The following is a 21,109-nucleotide window of genomic DNA, read 5'->3' on the forward strand; positions in this document are numbered from 1 at the left end:
ACTTCTCGCAAATGTTTTGCTGTCACATCAGGGAGGGGGCAGAAATTGGAAATCAATCCTTCCACGCAATTCCCAAAACGGGACAGCACGCAGGGCTGGCACGACGCAGCGTTCCGGTCACTTTTCTTAACATTTGCAGACTGTCGTAGGTGGGTGGGTGGTCTCGTGATGCCATTTGCAGGGCGCGGGCCCCCACAAAGTGTCTCTCCAGGCGCTCGGGTGCTTTAATTTAAGGGTACTATTTTTGTCTCTCAGGTGTCACTCCGGGGGTCTTAGGGGACTTAGGGGTCTGATTTGAGCAGCTAGTCTCCATCTTTCTTTCTTTTTTTCTACTTCACTTCCTATTGTTGTCTCTTCTTTTCAGGATTTCACAGCCTCTTTATTCGGCACCTTCTACATATTCCGATGGTTACGTGTCTTGTTTGTCTCCAACCTCTCCATCCTTCTCCAAGCTCTGTTTACTTTTCGCTCTATTTTTTGTGGCCGCCTCGTACACGCCCAAAGTTGAGATCATTGGTTTTCCGTTCGGCTTTAAATTAGTGGGCCGCTATAGCTCTCCTTAGTGCCCGTAGGGCGTTGCATGGCACCTATAGCGCATTTTTTTACCAACTTTATCAGCTTTTGACACACGTCATTGCGACTGGACCGATGCCAGACGCCCGACGCACTCGCTTCCACAGTCCAAACTTATGGTCTATCCCGTTTTGGGCTCCACATGTTTCTCCGCGCCCATATTCTCCGCCCATGGATTTTTCGGTCTACCTAGCCATGCCCACTTCCCTCAGTCCCTCTCTCTCTCTCCACAGCCCAGCCTCGTTGCCGTCAGCAAATGCCACGGCCTCGTCACCATACGTCCTGACCAAGCGGTAGGGCAACACTTCAATAAAGTCGACGTCGACGCTCAACATTCCCATCAACGATGTCTTCAACTCGGACGTGACGTCGTCCACATCTGTTTTGGCCTCGTCAAACTCGTGCAGTGTCAACCAGCGAGACGGCCTGCCCTTTGGCAGAGTTGACGGAGGGCCAACGCCAGGTGGTGGCGGCGCTTTGTCTCCCCCGATTTCGTTCTCCATCACCACTGCAAAGCGCGTCGAACGCTGCCAGCCCGAAAGGGCGGCCACGTGTGGCATGTAAGCGTTGTGATACCAGCTGGGCGAGGTGGCGTCGCCGGGCGGCTGGTCCTGCTCGCCCTCACCGAGCGCCAAAACCTCCGACAGCAAAAGTGCCCCCGTGGCGCTGCCGCCGCCCGCCCACGACCCGATGTGCCGTGCAAACCGCCCGCGAAACGATGCGAACCGTGCGATCGGGCCACCCTCGGGCAGTGTTTCGTGGTGCAGCGGGATGCCGCGAAAGGCCGCGCTGGCGACAAACGCAAGTGTTGGCAGTTTGTAGACGACGAGGAAAGGGTTGGCGCCAGGCGTAGCTGTCGGCGCCTCCGTCGCGGAGACCGCCTGGTAGCGCCGTGCCATGGGCAGCGGCTGCGATGGGTCGGCATGGATGACGTCGGGGATGTGCACGTCCTCGTACCAGCTGGCAAAGTCGTCGTAGGGAAAGACGGCCTCGTCGTTGGTGTTGGAGCTGATCCAGAAGATGCCAGGGCCGGTAAAGCGACTGTCGGTCATGGTGGACAATTGGCGAGTCGAACGGAAATGTGGAGAGTACCCGTGAATGAAAATATCTGCGAGGACTTTCTTGATGCTCGTAGTCTGGTCCAGAAGCTCGAAAGTGCCGATGATCTTATCGTAAACATCAGGATGATTGGGGAGAGGGAGGGCGCGGCCCATAGTACTCGACGGCTTTTGCCAGCCTTTATCCTGTATCCCGCTCCCAGATTCCCCATTTTATGAAGCTGATTTCCCGTGCCGATGTCGTGTTCAACGGCAGCTTCGATGAACCACGCCTGTTGTGCAATGTGAGATGCAGAGTGCACAGCACTTTCTCACATGCATTGTGTCGGCATGGCAACAAGATGAAATCCATTGAAGGATATTTGATGGCCATCTGTGGTGTTGCGAGTAAACAATATATTTGGAATATATGTGTAGCATAGGAATGTGGCACATTTTACCCTCGAAGCTGTTTTGTTCTGTTCTTTATTTTTAAGTTTGTGTTCTTTTTTTTTCATTTTACTTCGTTTTACTTTATTTTATTTTATTTTTGATGAATATGGCCTACCTAGCCATCACTTGTGTATTTCTACGGTGAGCAGAAACTAGCATTCTTGTGGTTTTTCCGACCAGACGTAGTACGACATGACGAGAAGAGGAACCAAATGTAAGACGCGGCAGGAATAGAACAACGACAGGTATCCGTGACATATGTATCGAAAAGGCAAGCAGAGACAAACTGATGCCTCATTTCTCTGTTTCCCTAGTGCCATCGCCAAGGACGACATAATACACGACCAGCTGCCTATTTAGGCGTGTTTTCAAGGCCGGCGATCGCTAGGGCGGACTTTTGTACCAGGGGGGGAGGATGTTCCTGCCTGAGGGCGACACCATGTCGCCGGGGCGGACAAAACAGGCAAGAGAGAACGTCTTACAGCGCGACCGCGGCTTCTCGTTGGCGCAACTAGCCGACGCCAGTGGGGAGCCTCCCGTTTTAACTGAACGCCGTTGTTTGTTCGGAGCAGCTTGCCCCGGTCCAGTCGCTTTCCTCCTCGGCACTCTTTATTGCTCGCGGCCTGCCTTCTTTGAGTCCAATTCTCCTATCCTTTCCAACCCATCCAACTGGATCGGACTCAACGACTGACCTGCCGGCAAAAATGAAGTTCAACGGCCTCCGTCTGCTTTTCCTATCGGCGGCGACGCCTGCTCTCGCGGCCGTCCTCGCAACCTCAAACCCCGATGACTCGACCAGTCACCAGCACGTCATCGGTGGTGACCACTTCGACAGCGACCGCTTTACTTGTGACCTGCCGCCGCCCGTGGCTCCGCCGGCCAGCGACGGCCTGCCCTCGGCCGACGAGCTGTTCGGGAGTGCCGAGGCTCGCGAGCTCCAGGCGCACCGTCTGGCGGCAGCTGTCCGCGTGCCGAGTGTCAGCTACGACGACATGCAGGACGTCGACGTGGACCCGCGCTGGGTCGTCTTTGCCGACCTGCACCGCGTGTTCGAGGCGCTCTTCCCGGTCGTGCACCGCCGCATGACCGTCACCAAGATCAACCAGTACGGCCTTGTGTTCAGCATCAACGGCTCCGACACGAGCCTGCGACCCATCTTGCTCACGGGCCACCAGGACGTCGTGCCCGTGCCCGACCCGTCTGCCTGGACGCACCCGCCCTTCTCGGGCTACTTCGATGGCACCTGGCTGTGGGGCCGCGGTGCCGCCGACGACAAGAGCAGCGTGACGGCGCTGCTGTCGGTGGCCGAGGCCCTCCTCGCACAAGAGGACTGGACACCGCGTCGCACGCTGATTCTTGCCTTTGGCTTCGACGAAGAGTCGCTGGGCGAGCGCGGTGCAGGTGCGATTAACAAGCACCTGGAGGCCGTGTATGGCCACGACTCGATGGTGCTGCTGCTGGACGAGGGCGGCTCGGGCCTTGATCTGGTCCCGGGCCGCGGTGATGGCGACGAGGACACGCTCTTTGCCTTGCCGGGCGTCGCCGAAAAGGGGCAGATCAACGTCTTCTACGAGCTGCGCACCCGCGGCGGCCACTCGTCCATGCCGCTGCCGCACACGGCCATTGGCATCGCCGCCGAGATCGTGGCTGCCCTCGAGGCGCACGCGTACGCGCCCAAGCTGGTCGAGGGCTCGCCGCTGCACAACAACTACGTGTGCCGCGCGCGCTACTCGCCCGACGCGGACCGCAACGTGACCCGGCTGGTTGCCAACAACGAGCTGGCGGCGCTCGCCGACCTGCTCGCCAGCTACGACCCGATGCTCAAGTTCCGCCTGCAGACGTCGCAGGCTGTGGACATTATCCATGCCGGCCTCAAGATCAACGCCATGCCCGAAAAGGTCGAGATGGGCGTCAACTACCGCGTGGCGCCGCACGAGTCGCTCGACACCGTCAAGCAGCGCACCGTCGAGCTGCTGCAGCCCATTGTCGCCAAGTACAGCATTGCCCTGACGGCCTTTGGCAAGGAGGTCAAGGCGGCGGCTGATACTGACACTGCTGCATCCGTTGTCGGCGCCGACAGCGCGGTCCATGCCCAGTACGACGTCGACTACGACGCCTCGCTCGTTGTGACGGCGCCCATGGAGCTCCCCGTGGCCCCCATTACGCCCACCACCGGCCCTGTCTGGGACCTGTTCTCGGGCACGATCCAGCACACGTTTGCCTTTGACGGCGGCCGTGTCGTGCCGGTGGGCGACATTATGAACGGCAACACGGACACGCGCTCGTACCTGGGCTTGACGCGCAACGTCTTCCGGTGGGAGCCGCTGCGCGCGACGTCGTTCCAGAACATGCACGCCATTGACGAGGCGATGCACATCGACGGCCACATGGAGGCGGTGCGCTTCTACTACAACCTCGTGCGCAACTTTGACGCGGCGGACGTGTAAGGGTGGCGAGTTGTACGTGTTGGGTCATTGCCAGACGGGTGACGTGTGATGGAACATCGTGGCGGATAGATTTCATAATGCGCTGTAGAAGAGTATATGTTGGAATACAAAAGACAAATGGTCAACAAAGGAGTCTATCTTTAAAATGCAAACGTGGTCTACTTCATCAGGTAGGCATCCACGCCAATGCTGCGCAGCCGCTCCGCCTTGTCCGTTACCTGCTGCTCCATGTCCCGCTGGTACGCCTCCATCTTGGCCAGCAGCGACGGTGTAAACGCGCCCAGGATCCGGATCGCCAGCAGCGCCGCATTGGTCGAGTTGTTGATGGCCACGGTCGCCGTCGGCACGCCCCGCGGCATCTGCACAATGCTCAGCAGACTGTCCATGCCGTCCAGGTGCGTCGCCTTGACGGGCACGCCAATGACGGGCAGCGGCGTGTACGCCGCCAGCATGCCGGGCAGGTGGGCGGCGCCGCCGGCGGCCGCGATAATCACCTTGATGCCGCGCGCGGCCGCGTCCGTGGCCACCTGGCCCATCTTGGCCGGCGTGCGGTGCGCCGACGTGATGTCGACCTCCCACGGGACGCCAAACTGGTCGAGGACGTCGATGCCGGCCTTGAGCACAGGCAGGTCCGAGTCGGAGCCCATGGTGACGAGGACCAGCGGGTGGGCGGCGACGCCGGCGGACGGCGCGGACGGCGCAGACGACGCAGACGACACAGGCACAACGGGCGCGTCGGTCGTAGGCGCCGCGGCCGGCCGCAGGGCCTTGGTGGGCGCCTGCAGGCGCTCGTCGCGGATGGCCTGGGACAGGCGGATGAGCGGTGTGGCCGCCTGCTCGAGCTCGGCAATCGACAGGCGCGTGCCCGTCAGCGTAATGTGGCCAATCTTGCGGCTGGGCTTGGCCGCCTTGCCGTACATGTGTACGTAGACGCCGAGGCCGGGGGCAAACGTCGACTGGGCGGCCTCGATCAGCGCGTCGTGCGCATCCGGGGTGGCGCCGCCCAGGACATTGATCATCAGCGCCGACTGCACGTGCGGCTCGAGCGTCGCCGGCAGCGGGCGGTCCAGGATGGCCGTCAGCTGGGCCTTGAACTGCGACATGTAGGGGGTCGACTCGATGGTCAGGTGGCCCGAGTTGTGCGGGCGGGGCGCAATCTCGTTGACGACGACCGCGTCGTCGGCCGTCAAAAACAGCTCGACGGCAAACACGCCGCGGCCCCAGAGCTGGTCGACGACGCGGCACGCCACGTCCTGTGCCTTTTGGGCAACCTGCTGCAGACGCGCCCCCGCCAGCCCGCGCGGCGGCATGTACACGTACGAGCAGATGTTGTCCTCGTGCACCGTCTCGACCACCGGGTACGGCAGCAGCTGCTTGGTCACGCCGGGCGCGCCGTCGTCCTCGGTGCGGATCACCATCACCGACAGCTCCATGACAAACGGCACCCACTTCTCGGCGTAGCACGCCACGTGGCCAAACTCGGCCTCCGCGGCGTCCAGGTCGGCCGCCGTGCCCACCTTGAAGTTGCCGCGCCCGTCGTACGAGTCCTTGCGCGCCTTGAGCATGAACGGGTAGCCAAAGGCGGCCGCCGCCTGCTCCATGGAGGCGCGCATGCCGCGGCCGGTTGCGACGGCCACCTGCTTCGCCACCGGCAGGCCCTTGGACGCCAGGTATTCCTTCTGCTCGTACTTGTTCTGCACCAGCCGCAGCGTCTTCCACGACGGGTGCACCGGGACGGGCGTCGTGCCGGGCGTCGCGCCGTTGGTCGCAATCGCCTCGAGAACGTCCGTGTCAATGTGCTCAATCTCGACCGTCAGCACGTCGCTGTGCGCCGCCAGCGCACGGATCTTGCTGGCGTCCTTGAAGGAGCCGGCCACGTGGTTCTTGTTGCGGTTGATCTGCTTGGCCGGTGCGTCCTCGGCGTCGAGCACGGCCACGGGGATGTTGAGCGGCGCCGCCGCCTCGCACAGCATCTGGCCGAGCTGGCCGCCGCCGAGAAGGCCAATCACAGGGGTCTTGACCATTGCGTGGTCTGTGGTGGACGAGTGGTCGTGTTGCAGTAATGCAAATTGCTGCTGAACGAAAGTTGTGGTCGCAATTCGGTGGGGGCGCAAGTCGTCGGCATTGCTAAAAAAAATGAAAAAGGTCGCTCAGAAAATTATGATGTGAAGCTCCGTTGTAAGTCGTCGATGCGGGTCACCACTAGCGCCGTAATCGGTTGTATTAGTGGGCAAAGGCTGGTCACGTGCAGCTAAACTAAATAAATGGCCGTAATTAAATAACTAAATAACGTTCACCTTGTGTCTTGCATCCTTGCTCGTGCAACACATGTACTGTAATTGTGCCTCCATATTACGTTTCAGAATATCTTTTTCGTGTTGTTGTACATTATATATTACGGTAGTATGATACCGGGCAAATCGAGGTCGATCAGCCATGGTAGGTAGAAGGGCTCTTCTTCATCGCCCTTGATAGAAGCGTTGACAAAGAGGGTATGCGTCCGCGATGCTGCGTCGAGAGCGAGGTCGCCGCCAGCCACATGGCTTGTCGGTCGGCATCCTTGCTCTGCAAATGCAGCCAGGCGCTGGGCTTTGGTCGCGGCCGTCGCATCGTCGTCCAGCTTGCCGCGCCGGACACTCTGTAGCGTATCGAGCACCGTGGATCGGCCGTGGTCGATGGCCGTAAAATGGGATGCTGTACTGGCATTCGTCGCTTCTGCCTCCCGCCAGGCCACAAGCTTGGCGCCCCAGCCGGCATGCACGTGCCCGAAGCAGTGCAGCAGCGGCCGGGCGCGTGCCACGGCTCGGAAGAGCTCCTGCAGGCCACCTCGTTTCTGCGATGTCATGCGGTCCAGCACGCCCTGGGGCGGGCTGTGCGTCAGAACAATGTCGGTGCCGGCGGCAATGGCAATACCGTGTGCGTCCTCGGGACGGTACTGGAAGCCCCAAGCGGCGTCGAGTGAGTACGTGTAGGGGTTGGCATATACCGTCAGCGAGGCGCCGTTGGCGAGTGTAAAGTGGTGTGTGCCCTCATCGAGTAAGTGGATGTTGTGTGACGCACGCGCGTCTTCAAAGAGCTGGCGCGCCTCGCCATCGCGGCCATATTCCCGAGCCACAAGGTCGGGTTCCGCCGTCAGTCCGGCCTCAGACACCTTGCGGTGGAAGGCGGGTAGATCGAGAGTAAAGTCGTGGTTACCGGCGATTACCAGAGTGAGCGATGCGCCGAGGTCTTTGAGAAGGCCGAGCGTCGTCTGGAACTCGACCATCTTCGACTCTTCGGTCAGGTCGCCGCAGTGGATGACCACATCGGCGCCCTTCGGTGGTTGGCGTCCAGGCGGGTAGCGTTCTCCGTGTGTGTCTGAAAGGACTAAAATTTTTGTCTTGATGTGCGCCATGCCAAACAACTGCAGAGGCTGACGCCTTCTGTCGTATTGATGAAGACGAGTCACAAGAAGGTTTAAAGTATGAGTGCTTGGTGGCTTGCCATGTTATGTAATGCAAGACTAGCGAACGAAACTTGACGGAGAAACAAGGTTCACAGAACGCGACCATATGCATATCGCTCCTTAGCGTATTGAAAACGACCATAAAACGAATGCTCGATTACGAAAGCAACAAGTCACGTAAAATGGGATGTAGAGTCGCAATTGTACCAAAGTGATTACAGAGAAAGATCTAGTCAGCAAGGCAAATTTGTGCTCCAACAACCAGATGAAGAACAGTCAGCATCGCACGTTCATGTCAACCAGCGCAAGAGACGAACATCATTCGAGCCGTATAAAATTACGGGGAATCTGAAGCCAAGATTTTGTTTGGCCCCGTTCCTATGGTATCAACACACAGCCGGACGCCGTATGTTAAATGCCCCGGTTCCGTCCACGGTTCCACCGAGCTGCCCCAGCCGACCGTGATCAGTATCGTGGAAACCGGCCAAAAGCGTCTGTCGTCTGTCTGCCAGCTGGTGCCAGCTACCGTGCTGGAAGAGGAAGCGATGTTGGGGCGCCTAACTCATTTTTTTTTTCTTCAGCGAGAAGCTGGCATGAAGTCGGCAGCGGTGTCTGGCATAACGGCAACTTCTCGTGCCAGGTCTGCTCGGGGGACAGTCTATTCCGGAGGCCGGCAGACGGCGTAAACAGTCGACCCGAAAGTTAGTGAGTCTGCCTGGCCCGCCTGGTCCGCCGCGGGACATTTACTCAGTGATTACTCCTTCGATTTCTTCTCGCGCATTCACACCCGCTGACAATGGCGGAAGCGGAATACCGCGGTGATTTGATCCTTGTAGTTCCGCTTCCACAAGACAGCGGAATCACCTTGGCACCGCCAGAACGCCTTGCAAAAGGGGCCACAATCAAAAGACATGCCAAGTACGAACAAGAATCGGTGCATGCATCGCACATGCTCAAAGGTACCAGACACACGTGGAGGGCTGTGAGGGCTGTGCGACATACAGCTGCCTAGACTTCTCCGCCAGGGGCAAGGCGAAATCTTTCGCCGAAAAAGATGAGGCTCTTATTGCCAATGCGGCATCAGAAAAATATCTCATTTCCTATTTTGGTATTAAGTCACGATGTACGAAGTACGGTGCTGCATTCCAGGTAACAATTTACCCGCAGTTCGTTTGTTGACATTCTGCGCAGGGCGTCAACACTGTTTGTTGATTGGCCGTGGAACGAAGGAACGAAAGGACGAGAGAACGAAAGGACAGGGGAGACGGGAGATGGATCGAGAATAACGCAGGTGAGACGCAAACATAACGTTCAGTGAAATGAATTGACGAACACCGCGAGGGAGAAAAACAAAAATACATCCAGGAACAAATTCCCAGAAAAATACTCGTTGGCGCCAAGACGACGGACTGTGCGGCAGCGAGGCAGAGAAGCGAGAAAAGAATGGGGAAACCTGCTTGCACATTGGCCGAAAGCGCCCCAGAAAGACAACCCGTGCATATTCCGCCAGTCATTCCGCAGCGTCCGTCCACACTGCCGCCAAGCTGGCTCGACCCCGGCAGTCAACGTCTTTGTTAATTTCCCAGCATGCACCTGAAATTTGGGCGTTGTCTCTGTCTATTTATTTTTATTCGTTACTCCGTTCTATCCCACCTCCTTCAGTCCTGAGCTTCTTTCCTATCGTGCCTGTTCAAATGCTTTTCGCTTGTTGAGGCGATCCAATTTCTGGAATTCAAAAGTAGTTGTGCAGTCGTGGCATGCCATCTCTAAAGTCCCTCTGTTTAGGCTTCTCACGCCCACAGTTTCTTCTCCACAACGTATGGAACTCCTATTCTGGCTATTTGGCAATTTCTTTATTTTGGGTAGGCGGTAGTTTCAGCCCACTCAGCCCTCTGCAGGGCTGGCCCATATTAATTTCGACGTCGGACGGGGATTTTCACAGGCTTTTGCATGTTTTTGCCTGCCCCATACCCTTGACCCTTTTCTCCTTTTCATGTTCCGTACAAAGTACATGTACATCAATAGCACGTATTTCGCTTGTGTTTGTTTAGCGCCGCTCATAGCGGTAATTACTAGTCAACTGCCGCACTGCAACACGTCGTATGGAAAGGTGAGATCAGACTTAGGTTGCGGCATTGTCTCTTGGGGGTGTCATTGAAGCCGACGGAAGGTCTACATTGCATCATGTCGTCGGACATGTCATTAGAGTGAGATGGACAAGTCAAGTCAAGAAAACACAGTTATCTTGTGGTAGGTAAACCAAGCCCAATTCGTGCCCGGACGACGCCGACCCTTTTCCCTTGGACGTGTTCTCACTCTTGCTGGCAACCCCTGTCCTGCTTGCCTGTGACTCTGTGGCGTTTTGGATCCAATCATTGCACCTAGCGAACAGGGCGCCTCGACTTGCGAATCCCGATGGTGTGCGGTTGCGAGGGAACAACTGTCTTGTCGTGTTGTTCCGCACCCCTTGTCCTAGGACATACTGAAGGAAAAGAATAATCAAAACTGTACAAATCAAAACTGGCAGGGAAGAAGTCGCCAGGAATTGTATTTGCACGCTCGTTGTAAGGAAAACTACGACGTATTTTGTTTTCGTTCATTTTACTTCTTTTTTTTCTTCAATATCTTCCTTGTCATTCATGAAATCCAAACCACACAATCTCTATTTGTGCATTTTCTCGTAAAAGAACTGCCTCGATGCAAAATGCGTCTGGTGGGCCTGGACTAACACCAACACCGGATGGGGCTCCACCCGGCATTGTTAGGACAAGGCGCATTTTTTACTTCATCACGAGGAGAAGCACAACGGCAGGCTTTGTAAGGACCGCTACCCTTTGACTTTTATTGAACCTGCCTAGCGCACGACCCTGAGAAGACTGGAGACTGGAGACTGAAGTACGGCTGAAACTGGGATATGATCTGGCATGAAAACCGTCTCGCTAGGCAGAGGATGTTCATTGGTCCGTGGTATCGGCTTGTCGTTGGTCCATGAAAGAAAAGGGATAGCAAGAGAAACAGCAAAAGAAAAGATGGGACAGGCTAACGTGCCTGGAGACGGGGAAAGAATCAGGTACGTTGGGCTTGGGCTGCATGGGCGCGGCTTGCATGGTATCTGGGACATCGGCCTGGGGTCCAAGACAACGATGTGCCCACATGCTCCGTGTTGTCATGTCTGTGGCTTGCAGTGTGCAATCTCTCCCCGTATTGGCATCCTGCCAGGGCGTTCTTGCTGTGTCTCGAACGAGGCCCAAGAAGGCATAAATACCTGTCCAGCCCATCCCAGCCTGTTGGGTTGTCTCTCGTGTTCCCCTTCTTCTTCTTCGTCCAACCACTTCTCGTCGCTCTTTTCCCATTTCTCTTCAACGATACGTATTTTTGACACCCAATTTTACTCGTCTCTACTCGCCACCTCTTAATACCCTTTTCTCTTCCGCGTCACCAACCTCACCACCAACAAAATGGCTGTCAACGACAAGGACGTCGAACAGTGGAAGCAGCGCTTCAACGATGTCCTGGCTCGCCCTGCCGACCACATCAACCAGCGGTCGCCCGACGGCGCCCAGTCCTGGAGCGAGGCCTTCTTCGGCTGCTGCAGCCCCATCGACCTGTGCCTCATTACGTACTGCCTGCCCTGCGTCACCTTTGGCAAGACCCATCACCGTCTCCACAAGGATGGTTCTCTCCAGGGCTACGAGCCCATCAACACGTCGGTATGTCGGCCCAGTTGGCAGACGAATGCCTCTCTCGCTCACTCTCATTTTCAAAACTGACCTGACAACACAGTGCCTCCTGCTTTGCGGCAGTGCCTGCTTCGGTCTGCACTGGATCCCCATGTCCCTGCAGCGCGCCGACATTCGCTCCAAGTACAACCTCGAGGGCAACTGCATCGTCGACATTGCCGCCTCGTGCTGCTGTGCGCTCTGCGTGTTGACCCAGGACGAGAAGGAGGTCACGGCCCGCGACGCCGCTGGCCAGGGCAACGCTGGTGTCAAGCAGCAGTACCAGCCCGACGGCGGCATGGCCTACCCGGCGGCCGCGCCCGCTGCGGCTCCGGCTGCGGCTCCGGCTCCCCAGTAAATATCTTGCCTGTCGCTTTGCCATTGGGATGTGATGCCCCGTGCACCACAATTAATTTGATACCACTTTGCAAACGGGGACGTGTGGAATGAGATCTCTCTGTTTTAGCTTTTGGATTTTGCATCTTTCTTGCGGACGGTTTTCTCTTCCCTTTTCTCTCGGTCTTTTCTTTTCTTAAACTCTGAAGACGATGCTCTTTTCGCCTATCCTATCCTTTACATAAAACACTCCAGAGCCTCAGACGCCCTGCAAATACGTCGGACCGACCAAAATACTATTTCTTTGTTTCTCTAACCCGCTCTTCTCCAAAAAAAAAAATAATAAAACAAAACAGAAAAGCTTTCTCATTTCATGCCAACAACGATCGACCACACTCTGGGGATCGCCTGCTGGTCAAAATAAGCAACGGCTGAATCTAATAGTTAGTTATTCAATATTGAGACATCTGACCTCCCATTGCTGCCGCGTTTTTGTGTCTTGTGGTCTGGCTCTAGCTCTGCGCCGACGTTTCTGTTGGTTTCGTGGCATGGGGGCCCACAACAAAAACAAAACGCCCTTGATTTGGTGTGGCACGAAAATAGTGTCCAAGAAAACAAAAACGGTTTATCGGTGTCTGGCCCGCCAAGCTGCGGCTGAAAGTGGACGTTGCTTGTTTGGGTCTACGGCAAATTCATGGGGCTGATAGCAAATGGGGGGCGGTCGAGTCAGGCGCCGTCGCCCTGTCGTCGTTTTGGGCTGGCAAGTTTGTGTGAAAAGAGAGCATCGCAATGAAAGGGAGGGAAGGACAACACCGCGATTGGGCGAGCCACGGCCCTATCGTACGGACGACACATGCCGTGGGCTGAGTCGCTTTTGGCGCCCTCCCCTCGACGAGCAATGATAGCCGTTGCTGCTTTCGGCTACCTTGGCGAAACAAGAGAGCTTGGTCCACGTACCGTGTTCGAAGAAGATCGGCGCATTGTTTGCCTTGCGTTGTTCTGTGCGTTGTTTGGACCGTTGAATTTCGTGGCTTGTTTAGGCCGGTCTATGTTTCTATGTCGTCGCATTGGCTTGAACACAGGTTGTTTTCCTGTTATTTTCTTTTATCAATTAGTTGCGTAATCTCCCACATTGTTATGGCTCCGCAAATGCCGCCCGGCCAGCTCTGCATTGTACGAAATAAGGTCCGTGGTGAGACTTTCCTGTAAGCCTTTGCATTTCTGTATGTCGTTCTCCGTCGGAATTTAGGTTAAGCTTTGGCGCTCTCGTTTCAGGAGACGCGCAAGCGGACTCTTCATCATTTGCTTGGTATATGTCACGATGCAGAAAAAAGAGAAGACGGAATTGTGTCCTTTGGAAAATCTTTGGGCTGTCGCAAAGCTTTCAAAATTTGATAGCAAGAAAGAAGAGTGGTATTGTAAACGATAAAACATATAAAGCAACACCGTCAACAATCATAATCTACCACCACTTCCACCAGGATCGACTCGCTTTTGTAGCTGCTGCTGCCGCATCACGATCGTCCAACCACGCGGGCAGCTCCGACAGACTCGTTAGCCAGCCGACATGCTCGACATGTCCATCCGGGCGCACCAGCGCGTAACCTGGCCGACTGCCAAACCCGTAGCGACCGTGCAGGTAGGCATCCTTGTCGATCAGCACATTCCGCTGCTCCTGCTCGACAAGCGCCTGGGCCTGCGCGGACGAGCCGGCAACAATGTGTGCGACGGTAGCGTCGAGACCGGCCGGAACAAGGGTCGTGGCCGCATTTTCTGCTGCGGTGACAAGAGCCTTGGTTGTGGCGGACGCTGTCGCGGCCCTGGACGCAGCCGAGGAAAACCACGACGACGACGGCGGCGTGCCCGTAAACAGCAGCAAGTGGTACGACGTGATGCCCCGGCCGCCCTGCCAGAGGTGTTCGAGGAGATGTGACACGTCGTCCGTCGCAGCACCGGCCGCAACGACTTTACCGTCGGGCGCCCGGTCGCCGCCGCGGACCACGCCCGTCCAGCCCGGCGACACGCTCACTACGGGACTCCGCCGGTAGCGCACGCGCAGCTGGTTCATAGAGCCAATGATGCGTTCACGGCGGCGACGGGCGCACAGGACGAGCGGCATGATCCAGCGGACGACGTTGTTGCGCAGCCAGACGTAAAAGGGTGTGGCTGTGGTGGCGGCCACGAACATGGTGTCGGTTGTTTTAAGCAGCGTCACGCCGACGGGCCGCCGCTCGGCATTGTACGACGACAGGAGAGCGTCCGTCTGGCCCGGCGTGCCTGCCGTGGTGGTGGCGCGACCGGAACGCGCAGCACGTACGGCGACCGCGAGCTTCCAGCCCAGGTTCGCGGCGTCGCCCAGCCCCGTGTTCATGCCCTGGCCGCCCGCCGGGCTGTGGATGTGCGCCGCATCGCCGGCCAACAGCAGCCGGCCCGAGCGATAGGCGGCGGCGACGCGGTGGTGCAGCCGGAACGCCGTGACCCAGATCGGGTCGCACAGCTGGGGCATGTTGTCCCCGTGGAAATGCGCCGTGTCGGCAAAGAACCGCTGGAACGTCTCGAGCGTCGGCTGTTCCTGCTGCGCGCGGGCCTCGGCCGAGGCATCGGCGGGCAGGGGGTGGCAGGCAATGAGGCGGACAATGCCCTTGGCCTCGGCGTACGGCAGCAGCGCCATGAAGCCCTTGTCCCAGAACATTTGTGCGCGGCCCGGCGTTCGGCCGGGCCAGTTGCGGATGTGGGCGTCGCAGAGCATAAAGGACTGTTCGTAGGCATCGCCTTCAAAGGCAATGTTGGCGGCGTGGCGCACGCTGCTGTGCGCGCCGTCGCAGCCGACGACGTACCGGCACCGCAGCTTTTCGGTGGTGCCCTGGGCGCCCTCGCCGCCGGCCTCGACGCCCTCGCCGCCCTCGTTGTCGTGCACGAGCTCGAAATTCACACCGTCCTCGTCAGCCACAATCGACCGGATCGTGGCCGGCCGTTCAATGCCACGGTGGCCGGGCCCCAGCTGGGCGAGGAGGTGCGCCTCCAGCAGGTCTTCTGTGTCGGTCTGCGACGCCAGCAGCGTCTCCGAAAACGCCGTGTCTTTGAAGTCAAAGTCGCGCATGTTGAGCGACGCCGCGCGGCGGCCACACACGTGGATGTCGATGCCCTCGCCAAGGGTACCGCGCGCCACGAGAGCGCGGCCGAGACCGTGGCGCTCCAGCAGCTCGAGGCCGCGGCTCTGCACGACAAGGGCGCGGCTCTTGTCGGAGCGGACGGGGGCCTTGTCGATGATGCGCAGCGACACGCCGAACGCGGTGAGCTCGGTGGCGAGCATGAGGCCCGTGGGGCCGGCGCCGACGATGAGGACGTCGATATCGTATGACATGGTGCGGTGGTGAGGGAGAGCGAGAAGAAAGGGGGTGGATGCTGATGTGAAGTCCTATTAAGGTAGAGTAGAATGACAGGAAAGGAAAGAACGCATTTAAGAGTTAAAAGTTGCGGAAAGAACGATGTACGGCGCGTCTGTCGACGGCCGGCAATTTGGACGGCGCGAGGCCGGTCGCACCTGCCCTTTCGTGGTCGGCCTAGTTACCAACGTCATGTCTGCCTTGCTGTCCACTCTAAAGTGCACTTTGAGGAACGTGTTCTACGACATGGAAGAACCATTGTCCCGTCTCGTAATGAACATTTCTTATTGTGTAGAACGTAATAGGTCAGCAAGATGGATGTCAAGTAATATGTTTGTGTTGGGGGAGGGTAAGGAGCGGGGTCAATGTATTGTTCACGTGGAATTTAGATATTTCGCTTCATTTTTCTTTCTTTTCTTTTCCAAATTTTATTAAAAAAATAAGAGAAAAAATACAATACGAGGCCAAATGAATCACGAAAATCGAATGCTGTGATACGATGATTCACGGAGTTTGTTGGACATCCAACAACGTATTCAGCGTCCGGATCGTACTCTAACTACGACAATCTGGACGTACAAAATCGGCGGTTGTTTCGCGCGAGCTCCGATCTTCACCTTGAAGGCCCCAAGGCGCTTTAGCTCTGGGGGCAGCTTCAGCCTTGTTTTTGTTTTTCCGTGTCAGCATTAGCCACAAGGCGGGCGTTATTAGTCCGATCGGAATCGTTATTCGCATACATCGTAAGTTTCGCTGGCCAGCGATCGGGACCGAGGCTTTATTTTCTTTCTTGGCAACGTCCAGCAATGTGGTCATTCCCAGATCGAGAAAGAATACAACAACCAAGGCCGAGAAGTCTCCGTAATCTGAATATTTGGAAAGTGAGTTGTATTTACAAGTTGTATTTACAGCTTGCGTAGGTAGCTCCTGGATTAGTCTGTGGATTTACAGCCTGTAAGAATTATTGCTACTTGGTGAACGAAAAGCCAAAGACAAACTGTGAAAGCTCTGCCCTACGAGGGAGACGCGCACGGCATTCGAGTTTTAACTTACTGAAAAAGGTACCAAGGTGACTGGAGCCTCACTTTGCACCAGACGAGGACCAAATGGCTGTTTAGCCCCTAACACTTTTACCTCTTCATTTAAGCTTAAAGCGGTTTGGGCCACCGGATTGCGGCTAACTTGGCGTGGTTATTTTATGTGGCATTATTGACAGGTATTTCTGTGTCAATATTCTTCTCCTTCATTCTTCATAGATCTTGCTCGAAGAGAGCTCATTGGTCCGTTTCATTGTCCTAGTCAGGTTCTTATGCCAACTAAACAGCCATCGCAGGTCAAATTGGAGGAGGATTGTTTGAGAGGTGCAGTCCGTGCTCCGTTGACAAATGCAAACCAGCAATCTGCAACATGGTGATGAAATCCTCTGTCTTGGGAATGTAAATGGGGAAAAAAAACCCGTCGCAATTCCTCATCTCGCAGTCTGGTAGTGGTCCGAAGGATTCATTGCCAAACGGGACTTTAACCCCTGAAGAGTTGCAGGTGAGGTAAAATACATTGTAATTGGCCCTCGAGACAGATTCAGGGATCATCGCAATCCTTCGTCCCCCAACCCATTAATTTTGATCCTCCACATCAACTTGCATCTTGAAAAACGTCAATTCTATGCAAACCAGACGCAAACCAAATGCAACAATATTTCTGGTGCATTTTGCTTGCCCCTGAGCCCCTCTCCCTTTCTCCAGGTCCTTACATCTCTCCTCTCATCCAGGTGTTGCAGGTAAAATGCATCACAGCCATTGTCCTCCACTGTTCCTCCATTTGCAAGTCACGGTGCCGTCTCCTTTGAATCCTTCTGCCCATCCCAGCCAATAACAGCCACTCGCGTCTGCCAGGGCGATCCTCCCGCCGCTGCAGGGGTTCCGCTTCAATCATGACTTTTCCTCTCCTATCCACTCCTTCTTCCAACTCTTGTTCCTGGTTGAGTACGGAGTACGTTTACATGTACGCTCGGCCAACTTTGTCCACTGCTCTGCACACTGCACAATCTGCGCCTCCTTTTGCATCTGACTTGTCTCCCTGTCTTCAGTCACTCTCTTCTGCACTCTTCGTCTCCAGTCGCCTCCACTTGATGTCGCAGGGCGCGTTGATCCTTGTTTCCCCTGCCCAATCTCCAATGGCAGCTTTGGCTCCGGTTTGGTTCCGTTTCTTTCGTGTGGGACATGCATCATGAACAAGCCGTGGCCAGCATGGCATAGCGGAGACTTAAAGTGGAGAGCCGAGGCGACAACGTGGGTCCTGCAAACCATCACCTCTACGATGTATGGATGCCAAGGCCAGAACGGCTCAACGGCTCTTGGATCCCAGGATGCGTAACCGCCGTATAGGCCTCTCTGCCATGCTTTGCCATACTCTGTTCTCTGTTTGATTAAAGTTGGGCCCTATTCCCTGCCGTCACTGTCAATCATTGACCGGACTCCATGTCCGTTTTGTCCGTTAACTCCCCCGTCTGTTCCTCATCTGTGTCTTGTGTGGTCGGAGTCTTGTTTCCTTTCCCTTATATCTGCTCCCTTTTTTTTTTTTTTTTGTTGAACTCTACCCCAGTGGTCTGTCTCTTTGTTCCTTCTCTCTTCTCTGTTATTTTGTTGACATCGCGGATTGTCCACCAATACGCGGCGCATCGAATCGAGAGTAGTAAAGCCGTATTTTTTCAGCCTCACAATAGTATCGGCCCGTCAACCGTTGTTTACACTATCAAATTCGGCTCTTGGCAATGTCCATCGCCCGCTAACCGGTTCTCGTGTGTCGTGTCACGCTCTTTTCGCCTTTCATCTAGCGTCTGTCGTCAACGGCATCGATTGGACCCTTTGTTTGCTTCTGCCCTTCCGTTTGTGTTGTTCGTCGCCGACGCCTCTCTCCGACTCCTCTCACGCAATGGCTCGTCTTCGGATACCGTCAAGGCATGCTGCCATCGCTGCCACCGTCCTCGTATTCCTTCATCTCGCCTCGTCGGCTGCCGCTGCTGGTGCCGCCTCGAAGCGCACCTGCTACTTTCCCGACGGCTCCATCTCGTCCGCCGATTATCCCTGCGCCGACTCTGGCACCACCCACTGCTGCAACTCCGGAAGCGCCTGCTTGTCCACGGGCTACTGCATGAGTGCCGAGAAGTCCCCGTACTTGATTTCGCGCGGCAGCTGCACCGACAACGCCTGGGGTCCGGGCTGCCCGGCCAAGTGTGCCGGCGTCAACGACAATCCCAAGGGCGGACTGCCCATCAGCTGGACGGGCACGTCCAACAATGCCGGGTCGCCGCTGTACTGCTGCGGACCCCTGGTCGTCAAGAATGGCAACATTGCGTGCGCCAACAACGAAGACATGTTTGTGCTGGGCGCGTCGGAGCTCATGTTTGGCGTCGCCATCCTGGCCAACACCACGCAGACCAATGGGGCGTCGACATCGTCGAGCAGCAGCGTGCCGGCCGCCTCTGCCTCGGACGCGGCGTCTTGCTCGTCCGCTGCCTCGCCCGACACCTCGGGCGGCTCCTCGTCGAATGCAAAGTCTTCATCGTCCAACGTCACGGCCGTCGGCGCCGGTGTGGGCGTCTCGCTGGGTGTCGTGGCCATCGCGTTTGCGACCTGGGCGCTGTACGAGCGCCGCAAACGCCACCAGCAGCTGCAGGCACTTATGAACGGCACCGTGCCGCCCGGCATGGCCATGGCACAACCTGTCCAGAACGCTGGCGGTCCAGGCGGTCCAGGCGGCGGTGCAGTGGGTGGCTACGGCGATATGACACACATGAACAACTCGGGCACACCCTTTTCTCCGCACAGCACGACGGGGGGCACGCCAATGTCCAACTCGCCCGCCAACGGCGGCCTTGCCGGTGGCTATGCCGTCAACAGCAGCGGCACCAAGTCGTATTCTGACGGGCAGCAGCCACTCGTTGAGCTGTCTGCATACCCGCGGCAGGTTGAGGAGCTGCCGGCCCACGATGAGCGCTAGAACGGACGTGTTTGTGTTCGTCTCGTCTCCTTTTTTCTTTTCCTTTTTTTTTTTCTTTTCCTTTTTTTTCTGTTCTTCATACAGTGTTGATTTCCTTGCCATAAAAGCGAAGAAGCGCTGCTGTTTCTTCCCGTCTTGGAAGGTGTAACTCATATTCCTTTTTGTCGAATTGTGTATATATCACTCTGCCTACATGCTCTTGCTTTCACTTGCAGCTTACGCTGTTAACTGACTCGACATCCTTTGAATGTATCTTCTTCTAGCCGTTTGGTGGCAGACGCCGATTGTGTTGACAAGTGGTGTTTCCGTCTCTCTGTCAGTTTTTTTTTCTCGGCGGCTATTGATCATCGACCTTGGCCGACAAGTCCGGCCAGTGCATGCATTTTTTCTCGAAGGACCTGAACAAATTGCTTTCTTGCCAATCGCCTACAGATTGGCCGTCACAAGAGACCCGTCGGGCTGCAGTGGCCGGGCCAGCTGGTTTTGACGTCAACCCCAAGGCCGTGCTGCTGGGTCGGCGGTTGTTGCGACAAACAGCGTTCGGCGGCCTGTGCTTTTTGCAATGCCCTCTGTCTGCATGGATTCTTACACTGGTCGTCTTGTCGTATCATTAGACGCGCTCAAACAGCCGCACAAAGACATCACAGCCACTGCTGGCCCCTGCATCGATGGTGAAACGGCGACCCAAGGCGAGGCCCAAGGAAGAAGGACTGAGGCAAGGCAAGCGTAAAGAACACGACACGAAGTCAATTTTCGTAAAAAGAAAATAAAAGAAGAAAAATAACCTTGAAGAAAAAAGTGAAAGCAAGAACGGGCAAATTGTTTTGACAGGTGTATTTTTTGTCGCGCGCTGGACAGCGGGTCGACTGCCCCGAAACTGGAGAAGCCGTAGTTTGCGAGCCATCATGTGAAAGCCACATTTGTTCGCCGCGCATGATCGAAGGATCACCTCCCTGTCCCCAAGCACCTCTTCACCTTGACACAGCCACAGTGTGTGCGAGTGTTTTCTCCTTTTGGAATGCCCACGAAACAGAACGGAGGACGACGTTCTCAGGCGAAAGTGTGTGGCCTGAGCCACAAACCGCGAGGCCAACCACGCAACACGACAGAAGACGGGGTCCGGCTCGGGAGACTAGGTTGCTTTGGGACAGGGAGGAGGCTGAAGATGGAGTTCGCTGCTCTTCTCCCCACAGGGCAATGCAACGCTGTGCTCACTTTGACCGGACGCCTTGAAAGCCAGGCGCAAAGGAGGTGGATCGATGCTCTTGCACACAGGACTTTCCTGAGGCAGTCCTGCATGTAATTATGTCAGCGGACTGACGTAGAATTTTTTTTTTTTTTTTTGGTTCCATGTCTCCACCAATTCTGAAAATCTGCCTCGCAGGGCTGGCCCGCCCCTGTCGCTTGTTTGCATCTGGACATCGCCGACGGCGGGGCTCAACCTGACGAAACTCTTTGCGTTTCTTTCTCTTTTTGTTTTCAACCGCCAACACTCATTTGTTTCTCAGAGTGTCTCTTGTCTCTTGGCATCGGTTGCCTGTCGGCTGTCGTCTGTCTTCCGTCCTGTTCTTTACACGTTTCTTGATTTGAGACACTGTCCGACAGTATTGTTACGCCCTTTGACAAGGCACGGCGTTCTGCCCAATGTGCACATCCATGTGCGACGCAGACCAATGACTTTCGTGTTGTACCTGCGCCTGCATCTCTGCACCTATGA

The 21,109-nt window shown here is 56.2% G+C and overlaps 8 protein-coding genes across 8 annotated transcripts; 3 read left to right on the plus strand and 5 right to left on the minus strand.

Moving 5' to 3' along the window:
• Positions 1–758: 758 nt before the first annotated feature.
• Positions 759–1,787, minus strand: SPSK_07746 (uncharacterized protein; the record flags this gene model as incomplete). Its single annotated transcript, XM_016734403.1, has 1 exon — positions 759–1,787. The coding sequence occupies one exon, from the start codon at positions 1,785–1,787 to the stop codon at positions 759–761; it is 1,029 nt and encodes a 342-aa protein (XP_016590751.1).
• Positions 1,788–2,767: 980 nt separating this feature from the next.
• SPSK_07339 (Gly-Xaa carboxypeptidase) lies at positions 2,768–4,510 on the plus strand (the record flags this gene model as incomplete). Its single annotated transcript, XM_016734003.1, has 1 exon — positions 2,768–4,510. One exon carries the CDS (start codon positions 2,768–2,770, stop codon positions 4,508–4,510), a length of 1,743 nt encoding a protein of 580 aa, XP_016590752.1.
• Positions 4,511–4,668: 158 nt separating this feature from the next.
• Positions 4,669–6,534, minus strand: SPSK_07276 (phosphoribosylaminoimidazole carboxylase; the record flags this gene model as incomplete). Its single annotated transcript, XM_016733940.1, has 1 exon — positions 4,669–6,534. The coding sequence occupies one exon, from the start codon at positions 6,532–6,534 to the stop codon at positions 4,669–4,671; it is 1,866 nt and encodes a 621-aa protein (XP_016590753.1).
• A 371-nt stretch (positions 6,535–6,905) lies between these two features.
• Positions 6,906–7,904, minus strand: SPSK_07763 (metallophosphoesterase domain-containing protein; the record flags this gene model as incomplete). The annotated part of the gene is made up of 1 exon (XM_016734419.1): positions 6,906–7,904. One exon carries the CDS (start codon positions 7,902–7,904, stop codon positions 6,906–6,908), a length of 999 nt encoding a protein of 332 aa, XP_016590754.1.
• Positions 7,905–11,413: 3,509 nt separating this feature from the next.
• On the plus strand, positions 11,414–12,032 carry SPSK_08002 (PLAC8 family protein; the record flags this gene model as incomplete). Its single annotated transcript, XM_016734654.1, has 2 exons — positions 11,414–11,665; positions 11,739–12,032. 2 exons carry the CDS (start codon positions 11,414–11,416, stop codon positions 12,030–12,032), a joined length of 546 nt encoding a protein of 181 aa, XP_016590755.1.
• Positions 12,033–13,472: 1,440 nt separating this feature from the next.
• SPSK_07259 (FAD-binding protein monooxygenase) lies at positions 13,473–15,374 on the minus strand (the record flags this gene model as incomplete). The annotated part of the gene is made up of 1 exon (XM_016733923.1): positions 13,473–15,374. One exon carries the CDS (start codon positions 15,372–15,374, stop codon positions 13,473–13,475), a length of 1,902 nt encoding a protein of 633 aa, XP_016590756.1.
• A 1,947-nt stretch (positions 15,375–17,321) lies between these two features.
• On the minus strand, positions 17,322–17,618 carry SPSK_08176 (uncharacterized protein; the record flags this gene model as incomplete). The annotated part of the gene is made up of 1 exon (XM_016734814.1): positions 17,322–17,618. One exon carries the CDS (start codon positions 17,616–17,618, stop codon positions 17,322–17,324), a length of 297 nt encoding a protein of 98 aa, XP_016590757.1.
• A 706-nt stretch (positions 17,619–18,324) lies between these two features.
• Positions 18,325–19,392, plus strand: SPSK_07717 (uncharacterized protein; the record flags this gene model as incomplete). Its single annotated transcript, XM_016734374.1, has 1 exon — positions 18,325–19,392. The coding sequence occupies one exon, from the start codon at positions 18,325–18,327 to the stop codon at positions 19,390–19,392; it is 1,068 nt and encodes a 355-aa protein (XP_016590758.1).
• Positions 19,393–21,109: the final 1,717 nt, after the last annotated feature.

Source organism: Sporothrix schenckii (genome assembly GCF_000961545.1).
Source record: "Sporothrix schenckii 1099-18 chromosome Unknown Cont41, whole genome shotgun sequence".
NCBI classification, from domain to species: Eukaryota; Fungi; Ascomycota; class Sordariomycetes; order Ophiostomatales; family Ophiostomataceae; genus Sporothrix; species Sporothrix schenckii.